The 24,456-nt window shown below is 38.6% G+C and overlaps 2 protein-coding genes across 7 annotated transcripts; both read left to right on the top strand.

Annotated features, from left to right (window-relative positions):
* The first annotated feature begins 374 nt into the window (after nucleotides 1–374).
* On the top strand, nucleotides 375–11,226 carry ankmy1 (ankyrin repeat and MYND domain containing 1). 4 transcript variants are annotated; one of them, XM_059341352.1, is made up of 20 exons: nucleotides 375–741; nucleotides 1,503–1,649; nucleotides 1,734–1,928; nucleotides 2,253–2,273; nucleotides 2,360–2,598; nucleotides 2,739–2,955; nucleotides 3,392–3,553; nucleotides 3,676–3,749; nucleotides 4,366–4,957; nucleotides 5,045–5,226; nucleotides 5,311–5,482; nucleotides 6,598–6,738; nucleotides 6,844–6,951; nucleotides 7,325–7,432; nucleotides 7,571–7,693; nucleotides 9,742–9,843; nucleotides 10,112–10,277; nucleotides 10,350–10,404; nucleotides 10,613–10,767; nucleotides 11,022–11,226. In XM_059341352.1, the coding sequence occupies exons 1-20, from the start codon at nucleotides 484–486 to the stop codon at nucleotides 11,219–11,221; spliced, it is 3,417 nt and encodes a 1,138-aa protein (XP_059197335.1). In that variant the 5' UTR covers nucleotides 375–483; the 3' UTR covers nucleotides 11,222–11,226. The 4 variants fall into 4 exon arrangements, with proteins under 4 accessions (XP_059197335.1, XP_059197334.1, XP_059197331.1 ...); XM_059341351.1 differs by having other exon boundaries at nucleotides 5,042–5,226; XM_059341348.1 differs by having other exon boundaries at nucleotides 5,042–5,226; nucleotides 10,112–10,404.
* Nucleotides 11,227–12,238: 1,012 nt separating this feature from the next.
* LOC131977891 (E3 ubiquitin-protein ligase RNF14-like) lies at nucleotides 12,239–19,918 on the top strand. Of its 3 annotated transcripts, XM_059341355.1 has the most exons (8): nucleotides 12,373–12,570; nucleotides 13,307–13,437; nucleotides 13,570–14,074; nucleotides 14,153–14,496; nucleotides 15,411–15,489; nucleotides 15,736–15,945; nucleotides 16,499–16,671; nucleotides 17,330–19,918. In XM_059341355.1, the coding sequence occupies exons 1-8, from the start codon at nucleotides 12,405–12,407 to the stop codon at nucleotides 17,459–17,461; spliced, it is 1,740 nt and encodes a 579-aa protein (XP_059197338.1). In that variant the 5' UTR covers nucleotides 12,373–12,404; the 3' UTR covers nucleotides 17,462–19,918. The 3 variants fall into 3 exon arrangements, with proteins under 3 accessions (XP_059197337.1, XP_059197338.1, XP_059197336.1); XM_059341354.1 differs by having other exon boundaries at nucleotides 12,239–12,558; nucleotides 13,570–14,496; XM_059341353.1 differs by having other exon boundaries at nucleotides 13,570–14,496.
* The last annotated feature ends 4,538 nt before the right edge of the window (nucleotides 19,919–24,456 follow it).

The raw sequence follows: 24,456 nt of genomic DNA, 5'->3' as shown, positions 1-24,456 counted from the left end.
ACACTTTCAAAATAAAGTGTTACCATATCTTGCTTACGTGACAAAGGCATGTACAAAAAATTGCCTAAGTCATTTATTTCTCTTAAATTACATAATTTACACACAGTAGGATATTATTACTATGCCAGTAGCCATCCTTTGTTACATCCTTTTTGAGTGAAATGATCAATAAATGTAATATGTTACACTTTTAGTGAAGTTTTTTGTGTTTCCTGCAAAATTTGAAAAAATGAGTTAGGCGATTATTTTAAAAGGGTGACGATATTGAGATTAAAAATCAAGTGTTTTTAACTGTTCGTCTGCGCATGCGTGAGAGTTCCAACCTCCACACGCAGAGGTTTCTAATGTTGTCATGACAACCGGCGCCTACAGGAAAGTCAAAACTCAAATCTGACTTGTGAAATATAAAGTTTGCTCCTCTTTAGTCGTCCCTGTAGCGTTAATTCTGAAATGAAATTGTTTCCCGCGCTCAAATGGATCTAGATGAATTATCTTCAGAGAGGATACGCCCCGGTTAAAATGCTGTCGACCTGCAGAGGTATTGCGGCAGCCCCGGGGCTAGGAGGTGCGGAGCCGGGGACAGAGAGGCAGAGCGACGGCCGAGACAGGGGAGCTCAAAGCGGGGAAGAGAGACGGCAAGGACTCGGTGTTCAGGAGTGGCCCGACGGATCCAGATACGAGGGAGAATTTGTGAACGGATTTAAACATGGCAAAGGGAAGTACACATGGATAAATGGAGAGGTAATATTGGTTTAACATGATAAATAATCTGGTAAAGTTGTCCTTTTTTTTCCAGTTTAGGTTAAGCCAGTGGTTCCCAAATTGGTGGGCGCAAACCCTAAATTTAAATATCAGCAAAAACTGTAATTTAGGCTGAATAATCCCGTTATTTTTAGGGTAGTTGTGTTATTCATTCACACATGGTATTTATCCACTAATTTTGCATGAAAATGTATTTTTACAGGAAAACTGTGTGTTTCCTACAGTTTATGACAGCAAAAGTTAAAGTTTTGTGCTATTATTTGATTTATGGTAATTAAAAGTGTTTAATTTGTGTCTAAGTGATATTCAATTTTTCATTTTACGTCCTATTTCTGATGTATTTGACAGTGTTTTACTGTATTTTTTTTACAGTGTGGTAAAAGCTAAATCAGATCATGACTCCACGATATATATTACAAATACAAAAAACAAGGATGAAAAAATATGACAAGACCTTTCTTGCTTGTTGTGTGGAGGCCGCCGGAGGGGGGCTTGAAAGTATATTTTAGATAGAAAAGGGGGGCCCAGTAGAAACACTTTGGGAACCACAGGGTTAAGCTAAGGCTAGCTAGCTCAGTTTATTTAATTAATTCATAGATTTGCAAAAATGGTCAATCATAGTAGGGATGTTCTGTAGTGGTGCATCTTGTGTAAATGTCAGAAATCTCTTGTCAGTTGTTCCTGATGTGAAATAAAGCAAGCTACACTGTTTGATTCCCGTTCCTGCTCTTTTTTTGTAGTTCTATGAGGGCTCTTTCTACAAAGACTACAGGCATGGGGATGGGCTGTACTGCTGGCCCACAGGCCACACGTTTACTGGCAAGTTTTACCTCAACAGAAAGGAAGGATATGGACAACAATGGTTCCCTGACAGAGCCACCTTTCAGGTAAACTGGCTGGCTGGATGAATGAATGATTGAGTACACCTTTTTTTAGTGTAGATAGTGTATAAGCCTCTCCCCTCCTGTCAGGGTTTGTACCACGCTGACCAGAGACTTGGTCCAGGTGTGGTAAGTTATCCAGACGGGCGTAAAGATGTTGGTCTGTGGCTCAGGGAGCGCCTTCTTAGGCTCTGTACCACTGTAAAAGAGGGTTTTAGCCTGAAGAACTTTCCTGAATATGCTGCCTACATGGACCCAGCTGCTATCACAGATTCCCCGACTCAGGTACGTGCTGAACACTGTCTCACCCATAGGTGGATAATCATGCCAGGTTAAAACATCTTAATTTTATACATATATTTTGTATAAAATTATTATGTCTTACTGTTTTTAAAACCCAGGTGAGATTGTCTAAAACATCTTGTCTTACTAGATTGTCCCAAACATCTTTGCATTTTTTTAAGCTCTACTGATTTATTTCCAAGCCCCCACCCCTCAAATATGCAGTGTTTACACAAACAAATATAGTACAGTATATCACTAAATAATATGTATACATTTTTCTAAATATTCTTATTAACCTCTCCACTCCTCCCCTCTCCATACCAGCCTCCCATTAGTGGTCTACAGGTAAAGTACTGCTATAATGAAAAACTACGTATATGAGCTTAGTGGTTTAAATGAAAACACATTAATTAATTTCCCATCCTCCTCAGGTGGATATGGACAGAGATCTGCTGTCAGATGAGACATTTATCCTTCCCCCCGGCATGGAGAGTTACTCAACAGATGGTGAACACTTGCCGCTGCCTCCTGGACGAAGAAAAGAGCTGGATCAACACTTCTATGGCGAGCTCTGGGAGCCAGATGATTATCCACACCAAGGCTATGAGCGAGATCCACTCTCCACCCTGCCCTTACAGGCCCGCATGCAGGCTCACATACACAAACACAGGTCAGACATCCATCAAAAAGTATTCTTTGCATATTGGTACCACAAAAATCTTTGTTGGTACCAGTAATGAGTAAAAGAAAAAGACTTGTAAACTGATATATGTGTGCTAACAAGTATGTATTTGTGTGTTTGTCTCTCAGACGACAGGCTGAAAATGTGGGCTGGGATGTGGCAGCTGTTCTCTCTTTGAAGAGGGACAGTTTTGGTCCTAAAGGGCCTTTGGAAGTCAGTTCAGAGCTGTTGATCCAGCACGCCTCCCAAGGGGAACTGCAGATCGTGTCACAGATCCTCCAGACCGGATTGGTCCATCCAGATGTAGCAGATTCACAAGGCCACACTGCACTGATCGCTGCCACAGTAATACATTCATCATTTTTGTTTGCTCATAGTTTGTTGCTTCAATTTTTCTCTTATTTGGTCATTTCATTTAACAGTTTAACCTTCTGGAACCTGTACTATAGTCAAATATTCAACAATTCCAGTTAATTACAACAAAACTAATAAACCAGAGAGCACAGACCTCAGCCAAGGCCATGCCCTATCTCACAATGTGAAGGAAAGTAAATAATTATTTGTGTTTCTGCCTTGAAATTCAGATCCGCTCCAAATTGAATGGGGCCTTCCTTGGTCAGTGCTACACCCTTTCACCAAGTTTCATGAAAATTTGGCCATTTTTTTCTGTAATCCTGCTGAAAAACAGAAAAACAAACAAACCTAATTAAAAACAAAACCTCCTAAGTGGAGATAATTTTTATGTTTGTCCCTTTGACAGTTTTTTTTTTTAACTTGTCAGGTAAACTGCCATAATGACGTGATCCAGCTGTTGTTGGATATGGGTGCTGATATTGACAAGTTGAACTGTGAAGGCATGTCAGCCCTGGCTGTGTGTCATGTCCTCTACTACCCTTTTCAGTCTCTGCACACCACTTTGGCTGAACTGCCCGCCAAAACTCAAGTAAGATTTTACTTTTTATTTTTTCTCATAATTTCTACATCTGTAGTTCACATGTATGAATGTCTACAATGTTCTGTACAGAAGATTGAAATGAAACAACTTGCACTAAAATGTGTTGTCAGGTTTTGAAGTCTCCCTCTGCAGGTGGGAACAGTTTTCAGAATAGCCAAGTGGACTTCACTCCAGACACAACCAGGTTTAACAACACACCTCAGGCCACTAAGGCTGCATTCACACCAAAAACGCCATTCCTCCCATTCATTTGAGTGGGGGTATTGCATTTGAGCTGTGGTGGAAAAGTTAAAAGGGACTCAACTTTTTGGAGTAACACAGTTTGACATCACTCTGTGGTGGCCAATTAGATTACCAAAAACAACTTAGGTTAGGTTAGTTAAAAAACTAAAAACACTTTGATGGAAAACAATAACTGTGAAATATTAAGTCTACTTGTGCTACATTGGGGATTAAAGTTCACAACATAAAGTCACACAAATAGGCTATATCAGTGATTTGGTGTGAATGCAGCCGAACACAACCCTGAGCAACCACACCAACCAGAGTCACCTCTCTGACCAGTAGGAATGTAGCCTTTCTCACCTCTCTCACATAATATCCAGGATACAGTATATGTTGTATATCCTGTTATGAACAGCTTATATTTCCAACCAATAAGTCACTGATAATTGTCTTTAAAATTTCTGATTCATAGATTTGTCCCTATCTACAACAGTGTTACCATTCTTAGATTAATTATGTCTCTACAACAATCTGATGAAGTGATTTAACTTCCCTTTTTCTTTTGTTATTTTCAGGACAACAGAGGAACTAACGGAGCACGTCTTAGATCACAGCAGTAAAGTGTCTAATAACAGTGAGCCCATCACCGAGAGCCGGTCTCACCTGAATGAACCTGAGATCCCTGCAGACATTGAACACCTGCAGGAGAAGGAGAGAGAGGAGAAAGAGGGAGAAGGAGGGCAAAGAGACTGCAAGGAGACAGAGAAAGAAGGAAAGGTTACAGAGAGACAAGAAACAAGCAGCAGGGAGGATGGCAATGAGAGCAACGGGGAGGAAAGAGAGATAGAGAGCAGATGTGATCAAAATGGAGAAAGTGAGGTAGATGGGAAGGAAATAGTATTTAAGAAGAGACAGGAAGATTTTGAGTTTGGTAAGGGGAAAGACACAGAGTCAAGAAAAGAGAATATGGAGGTGAGAGAGGAGGATGAGGAACATGGAGAGAAGAGAGTAAGGAATAATCATGAAGAGGATATAAAGGAGAAAGAAAAGAGAGTATGTGAGGATGTGCCCTGTGTGGAGCGATGCATTCAGGTGTTGGATGGGCACATTGCTGTGGGCAGCGTGCAGTGGAAGGAACGGCGAACCAAAGCAGCAGGAAGAGTTCAGGTACACAGGACAGACTTCCAATCCTATAATTGGATTGATGGGTTTTTTGGACTCACTTTAATTTACTCAACTCTGTGTTTGCAGCAGGGCAAAGACAAAGAACTGACCCAAAATCCGACTTTTGACTCGGCCCGCTCCGTCTGCAGCTACAGCATTCAGGTCACAGAGGAAGTGATGCAGCGCTCAGCAGAGGCGCTGAGTCGTACGGGAATCCCACAGCGCTCTGACACACAGGAGACTGTGCGCAGAATGGCTGCCATGAAAACCGAGTCAGTTCTCTTTCCCTTCATCCTCTCCTTTTTCGTTCGGTTCTGATTACATTTGATTGATTTTGTTTGTGTCTGTCTGATCAGGCACCGTGTTCGTTTGAACACTTTGAAGCTGTTATTGGAACGTGGAGCTGACCCCAACGCATGCAGGGTCCCCATGCCTGTCCTCTTTATGGTCATTATGGCGGCTGACACTGAGGCTGTCAGGAGATTGCTGCTGTGTGGAGCTCGTACTGACATTCCCCTTCCACCGGAGGTAGTTTAAAATGTTTGTTTTTTCATGGAACCTTTTTAGTAACTTCACACCATGCACATTTTTGGAACTACAGAGAAAACAAATGAGCAATACCTCAAAAATCACAGACAGAAAGAGCATCTACAGTCAAGGAAAAACATTTTAGACCATTGTTTTCTTCAATTTCTCATTTCTCATTTTAATGCCTGGTACAAATAAAGGTATATTTGTTTGGACAAATATAATGACAACAACAAAAATAGCTCATAAGAGTTTAATTTAAAGCTGATACCTAGCCATTTTCCATGGTTTTCTTGATAATGATTTTGGTTATTATCAAGAAAACCATGGAAAATGGCTAGATATCAGCTCTTAAATTAAACTCTTATGAGCTACTTTTGTTATTGTCATTATATTTGTCCAAACAAATGTACCTTTAGTTGTAACAGGCAATACAATGAACAAGAAACTGAAGAAAACAAGGGCGGTCTAAAAGATTTTTACATGTTTCCAAAAAACACATTTTTATGCACATTTTTTAAGTATTGCATTAGGAAACCTGTATAAAAATGGCACAATCTCATAAAAAGAAAAGAGTTTATGGGATATAGAAATGCATTTATCAAGTTCTGACGTAGCAAACACTTAACTCACATGACTAATCAGCTCCCGGTGTCCTTCCTGATAATATAATAATTTGTATTTGTCTTTGTACTGCAGGAAACTTTGCACAATACAAGCTGGCATGAAAAAAACAATTAAACCTTGCCCAATTAAAAATAATTGAAACAAACAACCACCTAAAATGGGTTGGAGGGCCAAGGTGATTTGTTTTGTTTCTGGCTCGCAACCTTTACTTATTGTACGTATAATGGTGGATTACAACAATACATAAAATGTTGCCTAAACTTCTGACAAAACTACCCTTTGTGTAGCCTTGTCATTTTTTTCCTGACCAGTTGATGGAAATGTGCCTAATTCACATTTCTTTTTTTGTGACATTTCACAACTTTGCTCAAAATTTACTTCACAAATGAATGGAAACATGATTTATGTTGCACACCTCCCTCTCTCTCATAACACTTCATCTATCCATTTTCAAAAAACCAAAAAATCCCCCTCAATCCTTTTTATAGAGGAAAGGCCTGTATCCTCTGCATATAGCTGCAGCACTGCAAGGTCCAGCAGGTCCCAAAATCACAGAGTTGCTGCTCCACGCTGTCACTGATCCAGAGGCACAGGCATGCGACCAGAATGAGATCTATGAACCTGATAAGGTGAGTTTATCTTTGTCCTTTAGGCCTACATTCATAGTAGTCATTGTGAAGGTGAAAGTTGAACTATTAAGAAAAGAGTTTCAGTCTGAGTTTTATTTTTTTCAGATTTTCCTGAAGTCCCAGGAACCATTGAGCACTAATAAGAACCCACATCTCAAAGAAGGAGGCAGAACGGCCCTGCACGTGGCCTGCCAGAGAGACAGTGACTACCGGGTCAGTACATGCTGTACATCCTGATCGTGTTGAATTTATACACCCATTATCATAGAATTTACAAACAAACATGTTTTACACAAATTACATGCAACTCAAATGCAGCTCAAACAATTTGTTGTTTTTAAAATATTCAATTTGTCTTACTTTGAATGACGTGTCTGGAAAAATGCAAAGTAATAATCTCACTAAGAATATGGTTTAATATCTTTATTACTAATACAAAACTTTGCATGGCTGTTGCTTTTCCAAAAAGTAAACAATGACAGGATATTTATTGCAAGGCAAAAAATGACAAATGTCATGATGTTTACTCACAATAACATCATGTTTCATTCAAAGGACCTATGTATATATATTAATTTTTTTGCAGAATGCCAGTAAGGTGGTAGCCCTCCTGCTCTCCCACAGAGCCAGCACAGACCTCCTCTGGAGTGGACACTCACCTCTCTCCCTGGCTATAGCAAGTGGGAATGACCTGGTAGATCGCATACGCACACACACACACACACACACACACACACACACACACACACAAACACACACATGGACTCACATGTATACATACATGCTTACAGAACCTCACTTTGTCTTGAACCTGTTTCTTTTCCCTGCCCAGGCGGTGGAGGAGCTTTTGAAGGGAGGTGCAGATCCCAACATCCCGCTGGGCCGCAGGGTGGCCAGTGCCCTCTGTGCCCTCGCCAACATAAACTACCACTTAGGTGGCAACAGAGCCAAGCTGGTACACACACAGGCACACAGACAAATAGCCATATATGTAGATGAAAATGCTTGACAGATTAGTATTCATATTAAAAACACACTGTTGGGAGAAATTTAATTCCACAAAAACCTTTTAGACATAAAATGTAATTAGCTCCAGCAGGCTTTCAGCAAATACAGTTTATCTAACAGCTGACTTCAACAACAACACAATGTCATTTAGCAGACGCTTTTATCCAAAGCAACGTACAAATGAGAGTAATACAACACAAGCAAGGATGAAGTCAAGAAACATGGCAAGAGTAAGTGCTGTGGGTTAAGTTTGAGTCCATAAGGACTCAAGTGATTTAGGTCCCGCGAGCGGTCAGTATGATACTTATCTTAGTCATCTGTGTAGATCAAGAGTGAATGTGTTCAGTAAAGAGTAGGGTCTTCAGTCTCTTCTTAAAGATTGATAAGGACTCAGCAGAACGGATGGAGTTTAGAAGTTCGTTCCACCACCGGGGCTCTACAGAGGAGAAGAGTATGGTTTGAGACTCAGAGGCCTTCAGCGGTGGAGGAGCCAGACGTCTTTCACTCGAGCAGCGTAGTGGGCAGGAGGGTTTGTGGACCTGAACAAAGGAGTTCAGATAAGAAGGGGCTGTGGCCGTTGCTATTTTGTAGGCAAGAGACAAGGCTTTGAATTTGATGCGGGCTGTGACCGGGAGCCAGTGCAGAGAGATGAGGAGCGGAGTGACATGTGCTCTCCTGGGCTGGTTGAAGACCAGACACGCAGCCACATTCTGGATCATCTGCAGAGTTGCAGTAGTCTAAACAGGATAACACGAGGGCCTGAACCAGGAGTTGTGTCGATTGCTCGGTCAGATAGGGTCTGATTTTCCTGATGTTGTAAAGGGCGAATCGACAAGATCGGGCAATTGAGGATACATGAACCTTGAAGGTCAGTTAGTCATCAATCATGACTGCAAGTTTCGTGCAGAGCTTGTGGGTACAAGTTGTATGGATCCAAGCTAAAGATTGACAGGCTGATATAAGGTGGGATGGGGTGGAATGACAAGAAGCTCCGTCTTTGAGAGGTTGAGCTGAAGGTGGTGTTCTGTCATCCATGTGGAGATGTCCACAAGGCAAGCAGAGATACGAGCCTTTTGGTACAGCGACTGAGTTTACCTAAGTTTAGCTGTTACAGAACACCTCAAATTACTTTTTCCTCAACACTCTGCACTTGTTTTTATAAGCTCTTGTTTTAACCTGTATATGGGTGTGCAAAGATGATTTTTCACTGAGAATGTAAAACACAGATCCATAGTAATTTTCTTTCACATGTTACATCCTCAAAAATATTTTTGAGATCATTGTATCTCATTATTACAGTTTTCAACATTGCAAGCAAATTAGTATGTATTAAAAATGCTTTTCACTTGGATCTTTGGGGGGATCTTTTAGTCACTATGACTAACTGTTCTTACTATTACTCTATCACTCATCCACACTCTTATTTTTTCCCGCTTGAACTATTGCAATTCATTGTAAGCCTGTATAAATGATGCAGCAATTACTAGACTACAATTGGTACAGAATGCAGGAGCAAGACTTCTCTCCATGGTCTAGCTCCACCCTATATTTCAGAACTCTTAACCCCCTACTCTGCACCGAGATCCCTCAGATCTCAAAATCACATGCTGTTAAGCGTCCCACAGTCTAGGCTAAAGACAAAGGGAGATCACACCTTTACTGTCTTAGCTCCAACGCTGTGGAACAAGCTCTCCCTCAGTATCAGAGCAGCTGAGTCTGTGTATCATTTTAAAAAGCTTTTAAAAACCCACTTGTACAGACTAGCATTTGTGCAATGATTTCTAATGTTTTTACACTTATTTTAATTTTGTATTCTATTATTTTATCTAAATGCTTGTTCACTGTTTTTGATGATGTTCTGTTATTTTTGTTTTAACTGTTATATTGCCTCCATGATATTGTATTTTGTAAAGCACCTTGTAACCCTGGTTTTGAAAGGTGCTATAGAAATATATAAATAATACTCTAGTCATTTCTTTTTTTTCTTTGATGTAGTTGGACATGTTGGCTCAGGCAGGTGCCGACATCTTGATGCCGGTTACAGTGGGTGATGTTGTGGGAACCGCAGTGGACTATGCATATCACTCTTTCAACCAGGTAACACACCACTCTACACATTTTAGTTGAATTTAGTCAAATATCAAAGCCTTGCAATGAATCATATTTCTGAAAACATTATATGAATTAGCTTTTGCAGAGATTATCAGAGTTTCTGATTCAAGTTTGTGGTTCTTGCCATAATAACTTGTTAAGTTGCTCTGGACTGCTTCATATTGACAGGCATTTCTAACATAGATTATACAGTTTGTTTACTTTATTTATTGCTGCATATTATTTGAATAGCTGCCTGCATGTTACTATCTAGGACTTTCGTATTGCCAACACTCCGTTCCACGCTCTGAACATGCGGGAGAGGGAAACATTCAAAGCACGGCACCAGCTGCTGAGCATGATGGGAGATCTGCTGAGACAGGCTGCTGGCCAGAGACAGGAAGATAATTTAGAAAGAGAAGAACACCTTCAGTTGAATAGTAAGTACAATGCCTTTGGGGTTAATTTAAAGGCAAACTATGGCTATTATTTTGTTTTTTTCCCTGTAACAGGTGCCAGTAGCACAGCCAGCTGTGAAAGTCCGTTGCCCACAACAGAAAAACACAGGTACATATACACGTTCTTTTTATTTAGGAAGTGAGTCAAAAAATTACAGTTAAACAAACAAAAAAGTATGAGATAGAAATACATTTTCTAAAACTTTTAAAATTTAGAATAACGTTTTGGTTTGACAAGTTAGAGACAAAATAAGGAAACACGAATTGTTCAGGGCTCAGGAGCCTGTTTCCAACTCTATGTGTTTGTCGTTTCTTAGGAAACCATTGCTTAAATTCTGCTATCACTGCGGTCGCTCTGTGTCCGTGAAGCTGACTGCGTGTAGCCGCTGCCACAAGGTCTTCTACTGCTCCAGGGCCTGCAAACTGAAAGCTTGGGATGAAAGACACAAGGAAGAGTGTATCCGGCTGTCAGGTGGGAATCCATCCAACAATTAAAACCCAGCAAACCAAACAACACCAGCTCCCAAACCCTACCCCAGGACCAGAAATATCACTAAATAAGTCTTTAATAAAAAGAAAATGTGTAACTTTTAACTTGTAACGTTTTGAATCTGTGATATTGGTAGTTAAAAGTCATGATGATTTACTATATCCGGGAAATTTGGTTTTATCTTTTGGATGATCAGAGCATGTAAATACTTTGTCTATCTGTCTCTCTCAATCCAGCATCTGCTGAAGTCATCCAGAAGAGTGTTTTAAAATCCAAAAGAGGCCCCAGGCCCTTGACTGCCATGTTGAAATCCAAAACAGTCCCCAGGCCCTTGAGTGTCAAGTTGAAATCCCAAAGAGTCTCCAAGTCCCTGAGCATGGCAGAGAAGGTCTTGGAGAGCCAAGTCAACCTGAAGGAAAACTACAGCTGCAACTGATGGATACTAAAATTTCACATAATTATTAACAGCTGAATTTTATCTACTTACTATTACAATGCACTTCTGTTAAATCATTGCCTTTTTTGATTCTGATTCTCAACGTTATATATTTTGCTGAATGGTGACAAGTTTGACAACAATATTTTGTGCCATAATCACTTATTTTTGACCTTTTTATACTATAGGTTTGTGATCTGTTATAATATTGTATTAATAGCATAACAATGTTCTAACAACTGGTTGATTTTCAAATAATTACACTAAATTTTTTACATTTAAAAAAAAAAAACCCTCAAATTCCACTTTAATTTATTGATACTGACACAACAATGTGCAAGCACCACTGTACTGTTTTAGGTGGTCAAAGTACTTTATATACAGCTAGATATTTTTAATCCAGTGGAGACACAAGATAGATAGTGTTTGAGATGTTTATTGGGAGAGAAGTAAAAGAAAAAATATTGGATAATTTTACCTCATTGTGCCTCAAACAGTGTTTTAAAACCATCTGAGATTTTTAGTGGGGAAAGATTAGCAGGACAAAAGGCCTTTAGTGTGTATTAATTAATTTGTCTTTACATGGTTATCATGTTTTTGTAAGTGAAATCTTGAAGAAAAAAAAGGTAACCAAAATTATCAAATAAATAAAGTATTGTCATAATGCTACATTATGTTCCAGAGGAAAAAGGTACTTCAGTTTACTATTTAGTTATATTCCCTTTTTTAATTTTACAGCATTTTGTTTTAATGTCAATACGTTCAATTAATATATCTTCAATGCAAAACTCAAATAAATGCCTTTTTTGTTTCAATGTCTTACTCAGATCTTCATTACGATATCATAACGGGCAGTATTTAATGTTTTTGCAAAGAAAATGTCTGAAACGTGATTACCGTAAATTACCTAATGGCCTGTTTTGCAAAGTCCTTGCAGCATAACTGCAGGTTGAGGTTGCTGCTGTGTCCTGCGCCTTGCATCATACCGATGAGTCAACGGAGGGACGGGCAACTGGCACCTAGGAGCAGGCTGGTAAACATTCATTCAACACTCACACAACGCAGTCCCGGACGTGGTCTTAAACTACACCAGGAAACTAATTCAAAGAAGACTCATTTTCCCCCGCAACAAGCAGTTTGACAAACAGTGGGGCGAGGAAGTGAAGTCTGTTGGACTGGAGCAATGACTGCGGACATTGAGGAGCAGGAAAACGAACTGCTCGCCCTCCAGAGTATCTTTGATTCGGAGGAGTTCGTCCGGGATGAGTCGAAGTCCGCCGGAGAACTCCGAGTGTCTGTCGAGCTGCCTGAGGACTTCACTGTGGCTCTGAAAGAGGGTAAACAAACCGGTAGAGAAGTATGGTGTTATTCACATGAATAGAGGGTGTGGATTAAAACGGCACGTTAACTGAACAAAATATGTTCCTATACTTGTTTTGCATTGGAAAACTAAATCAGACATCTGCCCTTCCTTAATTTTATGGAACAATCTTAACTCTAAACAACCAGACACAAGAACAGTGTCTTCCACAGACCATGATAATGAACAGTAAAATCAGTCTTACACTGATAATAACTCTATCACACCAACACACCCATTATTCCCATTATAGATTTTAATGTTAGTCTTTTTAGCCATGTATACATGCAGATACTGTACATAGTCGTCCAGTCCATGCATATACATTTCAGTATTTATGTATTTGCTAATTGAATTAACACTTTACTTGTATATAGACTTGTTTATATATACTTTATTATACTTTTATTGTTGGTCACTGCTTTAATCTAATAGTTCTGTCTATTACCAGTGAGTCAGGTTCCTCATATGTGTATAAATACTACATATTATAGTATTTCCAAGAAATGTTTAAAATCAAGATCTCTAAAAATATGCCATGAATGTTCAAAAGAGTAACATTAAAGACTGACATAAAGCGTAATGTATGAATAGTGTCCACACCAGGTAGGTGTGTAAAAACATGACAAATAATGTCGAAACCAGAAATTGAATGTCAGGTATTGGATATTTAACAAGTGTTATAACTTTGTTCACGTTGTCTTATTGATTCTTGTTTTCCTAAGATGAAACGCTGAGGCAGTATGAAATATCATTCCTTCCACCTCTGCTTCTGAACTTTGAACTCCCTGAGGACTACCCATCCTCCTCCCCTCCCTCCTTCACCCTCACCTGCAGCTGGCTGACACACACACAGGTAATCAGTAGAAGCCATGTGGGTGATTTAAAACATTATTGGTCGCATTGACAACCTGCCAGAAGAGATTAAATGCAGATTGCAGAGGGTCAACAAAGATTACATCACTTTATTTACCCTCCTCTCCCACAGCTCTCTGCCCTGGGTGCTCAGCTCACTGATCAATACCAAGCTGCTGGGGGCGCTGTGGTGCTCTTCTCCTGGGTACAATTTCTTAAAGAAGAGGCCCTCAGGTTCTTGGACATCCATACTCTGCTGGAGCTCCCCTCTGATGAACGCAGCACCCAGAACGACAGCGAGGACTCCTTGAATTCTTCACTCTCAGAGCCAAAGAACAATCAACACACTGCAGAGTCAGGACCTACAGATAACCAAAGTTGTAATGTCTTAGATCCATGTGAACCAGCACTGTCTGCACCATCGTTGGAAGTTGAGCATCCAAAAGAGATTCTTTCTGATGGCCAAGATTCTTCAACCTCAGACTTAAGCAGGACAGACTCTCACAGAGTGGTTGCATTGATCCAAAACACTTCTAATGATTCAAATCATATTGCACAATCCTCAGATGGGATAGAAGCTGAACAGACCCTCCAAACCTCAGTGGCTGACCACCAGAATGATCTCTCCTCAGCAGCTGGTAAAGCAAAGGATCTTCCATTTGTTCAGCCCAATCAAAGTGACCGGGAAGGTTTCTTAAATGATGTTTCGTCCTCAGACTCACTGGATAAAAGTGAACAAGGAGCTGCTTCGCTGTCCATCCTCTCCAGAGAAGAGCAAACACATTCGGGTCTCTCACTAACTCCATCACAGGCTCTCCTGTCCCAGCTCCTGATCTATAATGCGGCTCAGAAACAGAAAGAGTTTGCCACCACAGTGTTTGACTGCGGTGTGTGTTTTGTGGTCTGGCTCGGTTCGGACTGTGTGCAGTTGCCCGAGTGTGGCCACATATATTGCAAGACCTGTCTTGCAGAGTTCTGCAAGCTCCAGATAACAGAGGGGAACGTCAAGGGGGTCACCTGTCCTATGCCAGACTGCTCTGGATTCCCTACACCTGCACAGGTGATCTGTCTTTCGGTTCTTTCTGGCAACTACAGCTTCTCTGTGTGTTGTGCTAAAAGAAATAAGGTGTGTCAAACTGTTAAGGGTCTCAAATGTTTTTGATTCCCTTTGAGCAGGGATCTAAGTTGTAAGTGTAAAAAAAATTGTCACCCTCGCCCAGCATCTGAAAGCCTCAAAACACAAGGAAGAGCTACAAAATTACAAATTCTTAAATACAAGTAAAAAGCCTGTGTTATTTAGACAGGAATACATAAATGTTAATTTGAAGTACATACAGCAATTAAAAGTATGTAATCTGCTAAATATAGTTAATTATATATATTATTGATGCAATAACATCCAAGTAGTTTTTCAACTCTGCAGGTGTTTGAGCTGAAGCACATTTTAGCTATTTTATATACACTGTAATGTTGGACATTGTATATCTACAAAATGCATCATATTTGAAAGGTGATGTGTTCTGTAGTATTATTTAAATCTGTAAGTAACTAGCTAACTATAACTGTGCAAATAAGTGGAGTAAAAAATATCTACATTTCTAAAAACTTCTAGTGCCATAATTTGCAAATTCTCAAGTACCTCAAAAATGTACCTTAGTGCACTACTTGGTACATTTGGTTACTTTCCAGCACTGGAGATGTGGATGTGATATCTGCTGGATAGAATATGTGGCAGTACTTTTTTCGAAAAAATTAGCATACCACCTTTGGCATTTCTGACATACAATTTATTGTTACTAATGCTTTTATGCAGATATAAACCAATACAGTTCCAACATATCTTCAATAAACTAATGTCAGCCCAACAAAGCAAATTACTATTCATTAACAAAACAAAATCACTTGTATTTAGTTTTTTAAAATTTAACTGCTTTTCCTGACACACATTTCTTGTCTTTGTGCACTGTTTTGTAGGTGAGGAGTCTGGTCGGGGAGGAGCTGTTCAGCCGCTATGATCGTCTCCTGCTACAGTCAACTCTGGACTTCATGGCTGGTTCGTTAATTTTCCTCGTGAACTGATGACTTATTCAAAGTCTTCAGAATGACCAGAGTTAAGGATATAGCATTTTTTTTCATTCGCCACTGCATAAGAGTGTATGAAAATGTTGTTTTAATTGTGACGAAATCAGACAATTAAAAAAACATTTTTAGCACCTTCTTGTTATTAAAATAAATAAATATATTAGGTTCATTGAGGAATCTATCTGGCTATTGCACTTCTTTCCTCCCCTCTTTGTAGATGTGGTGTACTGTCCTCGCCGTTCCTGTGGTTCGGCCGTCATAGTGGAGAAAGCCAGCACTGCAGCCATGTGCTTTGTGTGCAGCTTTGCCTTCTGTGTCACCTGCAAGAGGACCTACCATGGAAAAGATGCGTGCCGGGCAGAGAAAAGCATAAGCACTAAAATGCAGGAGGCACAGCAAGCCAACACAAACCTGCCACAGTCACAAGGTACAAGAGCATGTGCAAGCATGTGCGTGCTTCTGAGTTTAATTTGGTAACGAAACTCTGCATGTGGCTTGTTTAAACTTCTGAATTTAACTAGTAACTAAAGCTGTCAAAGTGAAGTTAAAAGTAACATTTACCTCTGAAATGAAGGTAAACATTTATACTAAAGTACAATACTTTAAGGGTGTTGTGTTCTAGATTGCAGAAATTGTTAGCCGACTAATAAAAAAATCAATTTATACATTTCTGTGGGGATTTTTCAGATGAAAATCTGTGCTTGGTGTGAAACTTTAAAATTATGTCTTTGCAAGAAATATAGTCATACATTTCTTGTAAATATGCTATTCAACATTAAAGAAGTATTACAAATTGACTAATCAACTCTAGAAAATTTAGCCTACTAAGATTAAAATGACTGATTAGTTGAGCAATCGACTAAGGAGCAGCCACACCTTGAATAAATGTACTTAGTTAGATTCCTCCACTAGTTTGTGTGGATGCAGATGTGTCTGGCTGTGAATCTGAAGTAGTGCTCTGTATTGCATGTGTTTTTCAGAGGGGTTGAAGGCTCTGTGGGACGACTATGCCGGTGGCAGTAAGAAGAGGCAGCACCTCCTGGAGAGCAGATACGGCCGCAGTGTAATGCGGGGCAATTTGGAGGACTGTCTGAGTCAAAACTGGATGTCTCTTAATAGCAAGCACTGTCCTCACTGCTTCATGAAAATAGAGGTATTCAGTTATCCACCTGTTTGCACACATACAAGTAAACTTATGAGCACAGACGTGTTTACAGACACAATTCTGACTGTTTTACACCACTGTGTCTTCGCTAATGCATAGGTTGGTACAAAGCCTTAAAAGTCTGGAAAATGCAGATTTTTAACCATCATGTTTTCAAGGTTAAGAATATGCTTGAATCCAAACATTCTCTACGAAGAATGCTTGATTTTGTGAACCAAGAGATCTTTAATATTTGAAATAAAACAATCCCGTCGTCATATTTGTTTGTTGTCTCCTGGCGTCTCACACCAGATACATAGCAACCCTACGTTTAAAAAAAAACCTATTATACCATTTAAAGGCTGTCTTTTCTTGTGTTTATTCGCCAGTCATGGCTAAATTAGTCCTCTGGTGATCCCTTACTCTGGAAATGAGCAAACATTTAATAATCATTATCAAAATATACAGTCAAAGTTTATATGAACAGCTGGTAAAATAAAAGTGCCAATATAGATTGACTGCTGTGGGCACATATGAATTCTGTTAGCTTTTGTATTATTGTATTTATAGTACAATTAAGATTTAATGATTAATGCTTGAATGTGCTTGAGTTTTACACTTAAAAACCTGTGTGAACACCGTGCATATGTTGTGCTCTGTGTTGTAGAAGAACGGAGGATGTAACGTGATGACGTGCTCCCGGTGCGGTCAGCATTTCTGCTGGGCCTGCCTCACCAGACTGGGAACGGGTCATTCAAGCAAACACTTTGAGAACAGTACCTGCTATCTCTACCAGTAACCTTAACCTAGTGCTTCAGATACCTTTTCCACCGGCCACTGGCCACCAGCAGCCATGGAGGGAGTGGAAAAAACAAATGTTGCACATGGTATGCTGGGTTCAAATTTGCTTGATTTTAAGTGTGCTTTTAACGAATACATGACAATGCATTGCTGAGAAAAGAGGAAAAATATACAAACAGGTAAAAAACAACAACAACACACTAATGTTGTAGAGCATGTTTCCAAATTATTATCATGTCAGTTGGAATCAGTTTTAATCTTTACAATGCTGGAAGAAGTATTCAGATCTTAAATCTGTTAAAACTCCCAATTCCAAAAATACTTACTGTGCTGAATGGTAAACTGATATAAATATATGGATATAAATATACATGGTTGCTCAAAAAAATTGGAATACATTTTTTTTTACCTCTTTCCATGAAATGATTGTGACAATGTGATTTATTCTTGACAGATAAAGTGTATATCTTCTTAAAACTTTATTAATTAATCTCTTAATAATAGCCAAAATGAAATCAGAATCAAAATGAGAACACAGTTAACAGAGGATTGTGTCTGAAAACAAAATTATTCCAACTTTATGGGCGACCGTGTATGTGCATATATGTGTACTTTTCTTTACAGTGTTTCTATTATATGTTTTTTATACTTCTACTCCTCTACATTTTAGAAGTCAATATTGCACTTTTACTCCACAGAAAAAATCAACTAATAAATTATTATGTATTTTACCTTTTATGGATTAAGCCTTCCTGTAGTATATAGATTAGTTGAAATTAGCCCCAACTTTACCAGCTACAGTATTAGGGATGCTGACACATTAATGCATCACTAATTATAACCCAATAATATATGCTTTAGTACAGTACTTGAGTAATGACAATCTGTACACAAAAACATTAAGGGCTTTATGCTAAGTCCTGTAAAAAAGCCAAAAACATACAAATACAAAATTGAACATTTAACACCTTACTGTCACTGATTTACACTGAAGCTTTACAGTCATTCACAAAATAACATCACATGTCATGTTCTGTCATGGGCAGTAGAGGGCGGTAGATAACAATAGTGTCAAACAATCAAATGACTTAAGTGAACCCAGTGGAAACTGTTGTGTGACATAAATGTTACCAGCTCTGGTTGTAAAAAAGAATAAGCTATGAAAGGAAAGTTATACCAAACTCACACTTCCTGCACTGTTATGACTGTCGTACCTAGTGGGTCGGTAACTATTTTTTGGTTGTTGTTTTTTAAAATTAATTTAATAATTATTTAATATATAAAAAAATATTAAAAACTTGAAAAAAATGTCTTAATTTTTCCGATCAACAGCCCGAAACCCAAATCTATTCTCTTTATTATCATATCAGACTGAGAAAACAAGCAGATATTCACATTTGAGAGGTTGAGAGGTGAGAGAAACCAGTAAGATTCTGCCTAAAAATTACTCTCATGATTAATAGAGTTTATTTTTCTCTTAACCACTAATTTATTTAAAAAGTATATGTAGTTGTTTCATCTACAGTGGTCTAGGGAGCCACCTTTTAAAACCTTTTAACTATGTACCACAGGTATTTAACAACGCATCTAATGAATTGTTTCACAAGAAGTGACTACATATATAAATAACTAATGTTACGTCGCGATGAGACAAAAGTGTGTTCTCAAATTTTAAACATGTTTTTTTCAATAGGTCATATTGCACAATTGCAGTTTGCACACTGGTATGCATGCTCATTCATAAAAAGAAATCCTTTTTATGATTCATTATGTTTTCAGGTTGTCCATCTGTCTGTCCAATTTTCATGAATGCAACATCTCACGATATCCACTTTAACTCAAGGATTAATTGATTAGATTTTAGTGGTCAAAGGTCACTATGACCTCACAAAACATGTTTTTGGACACAACTTAAGAATTCATACACCAATGATGACACATTTTCAAACTTATAGGATAACATCATGAAATGGTGACATTTTATATGCAAAAGGATAAAGGTAAATGTTCTGCAAAGGCACTTTTCTGGCTGTTATTCAGCATCATAATTCGGGAACAGAAGGGAAGATTCTGTCCATCTTTCACATTCGCTCAGTTACTGAAGTGGTGACGGTAATCTTGGCTGCCCACTTGACACTGTGTTGATTATACAAATCTTCTGTGCTGCCAGGTCGAAGATGAATGTGAAGCATCCACTTTTTAGAATTTGTGGCTTCTTTGCAGCAACATCCATATTTGAAGCATTGTCTACTGTCATGGCTGCACATGATTCTAGACAGACAGGGTGTAAAATGCAACATGGCAGCTTGACGGATATTGTATTTCTAGTTTACTTTAATGTACAGTGTGTTTGACATTTGATTTTGCAATTTTCCTTGTACCGTGTGGTTCATTCATGTACTGCAACTTCTCTCTGGGAATAAATAAATAATCCATCCATCCATCCATCTATCCATCTATCTATCTATCTATCTATCTATCTATCTATCTATCTATCTATCTATCTATCTATCTATCTATCTATCTATCTATCTATCTATCTATCTATCCATCCATCCATCCATCCATCCATCCATCTATCCATCTATCCATCTATCTATCTATCTATCTATCTATCTATCTATCCATCCATCCATCCATCCATCCATCCATCCAACCTTTTTCCTAATCAGCAAATGTTATCCAAGTAAGTAGTGTTACTGTAACTTATTATCTACAGCCATAAATACTTAGGTTGCAAAAACTGCTTGGAAATGTTTTAACCTTAACACTTTTTTTAGCCTTAACATTTTATACATGCATATTCCTTAATCTTTAGAAATGCACATTTTAAACATACATTTTCACTGCACCCTGCAGGTAGTTATTGGGCGTTTTGATTGACTGACTTCCTGTTTTTTAAACGCCTCCCTCCCTTCCTCCAGTGTTCTGTCATAACAGTGGAACAAAGACCGCTGCTGCATGTCCCCAGGCTGTCTGAGACATATCTGTAGCTGTCTTTTAAGCCAACAAATACTGTCCCTCTCTATCGCTGTCTCTCTCTCCCTCTGTTTGTGTTTGTGTTTCTGTGTCTCTTCCAGGAAAAAAAAATCCAGTTTCTACACAGGGGTTATCACTTCCTCACAAATGTCTAAACAACTGTTTGCCTTACTGACTCCCAGTTCTCTTGAAGAGTCTGCAAGACTGGAAATCGAGGAGTGGGCATGTGTGTATGTGGTTGCCTTACTTCTGGTAAGATATATTTTAAAAAGGCACACAAAAACAATGATTTTAAGGCAAAAAAATAACCACTCTGAGAATGATAACTACCCACCCTGCATGTCTGTAGAAAAGTAGATAATCAATCTGTTCATGTCTGTTTATTTGCTACAGTAGTTTAATGCAGTGCTCAATACTGAATAAATCATGTGCTGTATTCTGAACCGGTAGCAATACCTGCAGCATTTGAGGACATGAATTGTTCATAAGAGCTATTAATATCAAAGTGCAAAAATCCCATTTAATATAAAGTATTAATAGCAGTTCATGGTGCATGAATCATTTTTATGTAGCCCTGATAAGAGAGCATTTGTGGACAGAAGATTTTGGAGGTGCAGCTTTTATCCAGCAGCTTTGTGACTAAACATGTTGCCCGTCAAACAGCAGCTGCTGCACATTTCTGCCTCCTCTTGTTGCTGGTTTGAAAAGGAAACAGACTCTTTTGGCCAACACCTAAACTAACTACAGCATTAATCCTTAAATATATTCATTTGAACTGTACTGTGTAGGGCTGCAATTAACAATTATTTTAATTATTGATTGCTTATTAATCTGCAGATTTTTTTCTTGATTAATTGTTAAAATAGTGAAAAATGTCCATCAGTCTTTAAAGAGTCCAAGGTGATATCTTTAAATGCTTTTGTCAGTCCAAAAGCCAAATATATATATATATATGATTTAAAACAGAGAAAGCAAGAAATGTCCATATTTGCGGGACTGAATTGGGCATTTTTCATGAAAATAACGATAAATGGGTTATCCAAACAGTTGGCAATCAACGAATTGATTATTAATTGATAATCATTGCAGCTCTAGTACCTAGTAGGGGTGTACATTGATCTGTATGTATATACTGATTCAATTATCAATGTTATAATATGGATGCAAAGTGGAAATGGGCATTCATATCATCCTCCTTAAGATATGCCTTTATTTTGAAATTCCCGCTTTTTATTTATTATTTTTATTTAAAAGAATATTTTTTTTATTTATATTTAGATGTCTGAAAAATAAAATTGTCAAATAATATTTTTGTTCCTTTTTTCATATCTATCACAGGCCCGAGTTGAATTATTGAACTACTATCTTTGTCCAAAGATTCTATATAACATCATGAAACTTGTGATTTACATTCCCTGTAACGAGTAATACAGAAATCTAATGTGTCACTTCTCCATACTGGTGAGAACTGGCACAGTTAGAATACTGATTTCATAGTTTCAAATAAGAAAGAACCATCCAATAGCAGAAATCCCATCTTAAGCCTGAGGCCAGTACACCACATTTCAGGCAATCTGTTCATAAGGTTTGTGAGATATCCTGCTGACAGGCAAACAAACAGAGTACCAGGGGCACAAGAACAGCTTTCCTGGCAGATTTAATATCAAGACTAACGAGTAAAGCCTGGCCATCAGTGCAGAGGAAACTAGGCTATGGAGTGCGTCTTCTCCCTGTGAGCCAATAACAGCATCAGCTAACAGAGCGGTTATTTCCCCCGGAGCGGTACGAGCCGAGCCGTGGAGGAGAACACATGAGACACACAGTCACTGAAATAATCATCAACTCAGCTTGGTTATTAATATCATCTGCACGTTTATTCATCTGTCAGAAAACACACTCACACACACACACACACACACACACATATAGCCTCAGAAATCAGTGTATCAGTCGTCCAGGCATCCATCCAGTCAGTCAGTCAGTCAGTCAGTCAGTCAGTGGTATATTGGCAACATTGTTCAGAGGCACTGAAAGTGTGCTGAGGTTTTTCACAGAGAGTACAGAGAATATACTGTCCTGCTGAGGGCGCTGCCAGGAGGTTTTGGGGCCCCTGACAGAAGATGGAGGCGACTCAGTATATAGACCAGGAGACATGGGCTTAAATGTGAGGCAAGACTGAACTATTCTATATGTTGTGATTGAGCCACGTCGTTAGAAATCAATACAACTGAAGTAGACAGGCACATTCAGTATATGCAGGAAAAACAGTTTTAAAAGAATACTTGGGACATTTTTTTAAAATAATATATTCTCTTTCTGGCTGAGAGTTAGATGAAGAGCTTGATATCACTCTGGAGCTCCAGCTAGGAGGTCATTAGCGTAGCATAGCATAAAGACAGGAAGCAGGGGAAAAGAGCTGGCCAAACTCTCTTTAAAGTTAACCTCTTCAAACCAACATTCCCATCACCGGGTTAGGGCTAGCTGTTAAGGTTGGACCCAAAAAACCTTTTGGAGTCATGTTTGAACTAATGTAGTTTAGGTTGTGTTTTAGCCGCATGCTAAACAACAACAACAAAGTCTTGTACATGCATTTTGGCCTTACAGTACACTTCTGTTTAACACCACCAACAAAGCTTTTAACACAAGAAATGTAAGAGCATAATGCATCAACATCTTTTAGTTTATAAAAATGTCCTGGTTTAGTACATGGTTAAAACACAGCTTGTTTAAAACCTGTTCTTCACAAGAATATTCCTTGGAGAGAAAAAACAACACATTTTTAAAAATACTTCTGAATAAGAAATTGTTTCGGACAACATTTCTGAAAGCTGACACGGGTTCTGAAAGCTGATGTTTTCAAATTGTGTAACATTAATTTCTTCTATAAATAGATGATTATGAAATATGGATTTTACATAAGTATGCTGCTTTCTGGATTAAGAGGCTAACTCCTAGCCCCTAGCTGTAATCTACTGGCAGACAGGTGGGTCAAAGGAGGCTAAATCCACCCACTCGTATCTTATGTGTAAAAAAAATGTTAAGTAAAAAAACAAAAATTGGGACTTTCCACAATCTTGTTCTGACTGTGAGGTTGCAAAATATCAATACGTCCTCATATCTATATGACAGAATAGGTTGTGTACCACCGTTCTATTTCACATTATACATACTTTACAAACACATGCTAAACCTTGTGAAAGGAACTTGGTTACGTTTAGAAAAAGATCATATTTAGGGTTAAAATCAGTATGTTTTTTACACGCAACTTTGTATGTAAATAAATTAAAATAAGTCTACATGGTCTTTTGGTTTCACACAGACTTTGTCACTCTTCTGCTCCCATCATAATTACTACAGCCACTAGAGGTCGCCGCAGAAAAATAAACACAATCAGGGGTCGTAATAAGCTGCTTGCACAGACAACCTATACGCCCGTTTTTGGTGAGGATAGTCTGAAAATGGTTGCACTTTATACAGCACAAATCTTTAGAAGTGTTGGCTGACTTTTTTTTTTTAAACTTTGGGCTGAGCCACAGTAGTTGTTTCCCCCTTTTTGCCAACTTTATGCTAAGCAAAGTAATCGCCTTCACACCTGCATAACTCACATCAATCTTTTTTAATCTATAACTCAGGGCAAGAAAGAGCTTCCAAAGAGCTTCTTCAGTTTGAATTGTTGTGGGGATGTGTTTGTAACCAAAGACTCTTACATGCCCTCATTTTAACAGTGGATGGTCTCATGCTACTGGTGATCATGGTCACCTAATACCTCTATTCCACAAAACAGTTGGACTGAAGAAACCTTTCAGATAAACAGAAAAATAATGACCCAATCATTTGGATTCAACTTTATCCAGACTGAAAAAACTTAAAAAATATATATTTTTAGTGCCTATTTGTTACTGTAATTTGTGCCAAACACACATGTTGTAGACATTAAAATCATGGCTTTTAACAACTCTACACGCTAACTATAATCATTTTAAATCAAGCTGAGGTCCATCATCTTTGATTTTG

Source organism: Centropristis striata, chromosome 9, assembly GCF_030273125.1.
Source record: "Centropristis striata isolate RG_2023a ecotype Rhode Island chromosome 9, C.striata_1.0, whole genome shotgun sequence".
Lineage (NCBI taxonomy): Eukaryota > Metazoa > Chordata > Actinopteri > Perciformes > Serranidae > Centropristis > Centropristis striata.
Note: the sequence above shows the minus strand (reverse complement) of the source record. Positions and strands in the feature narration are given on the sequence as shown.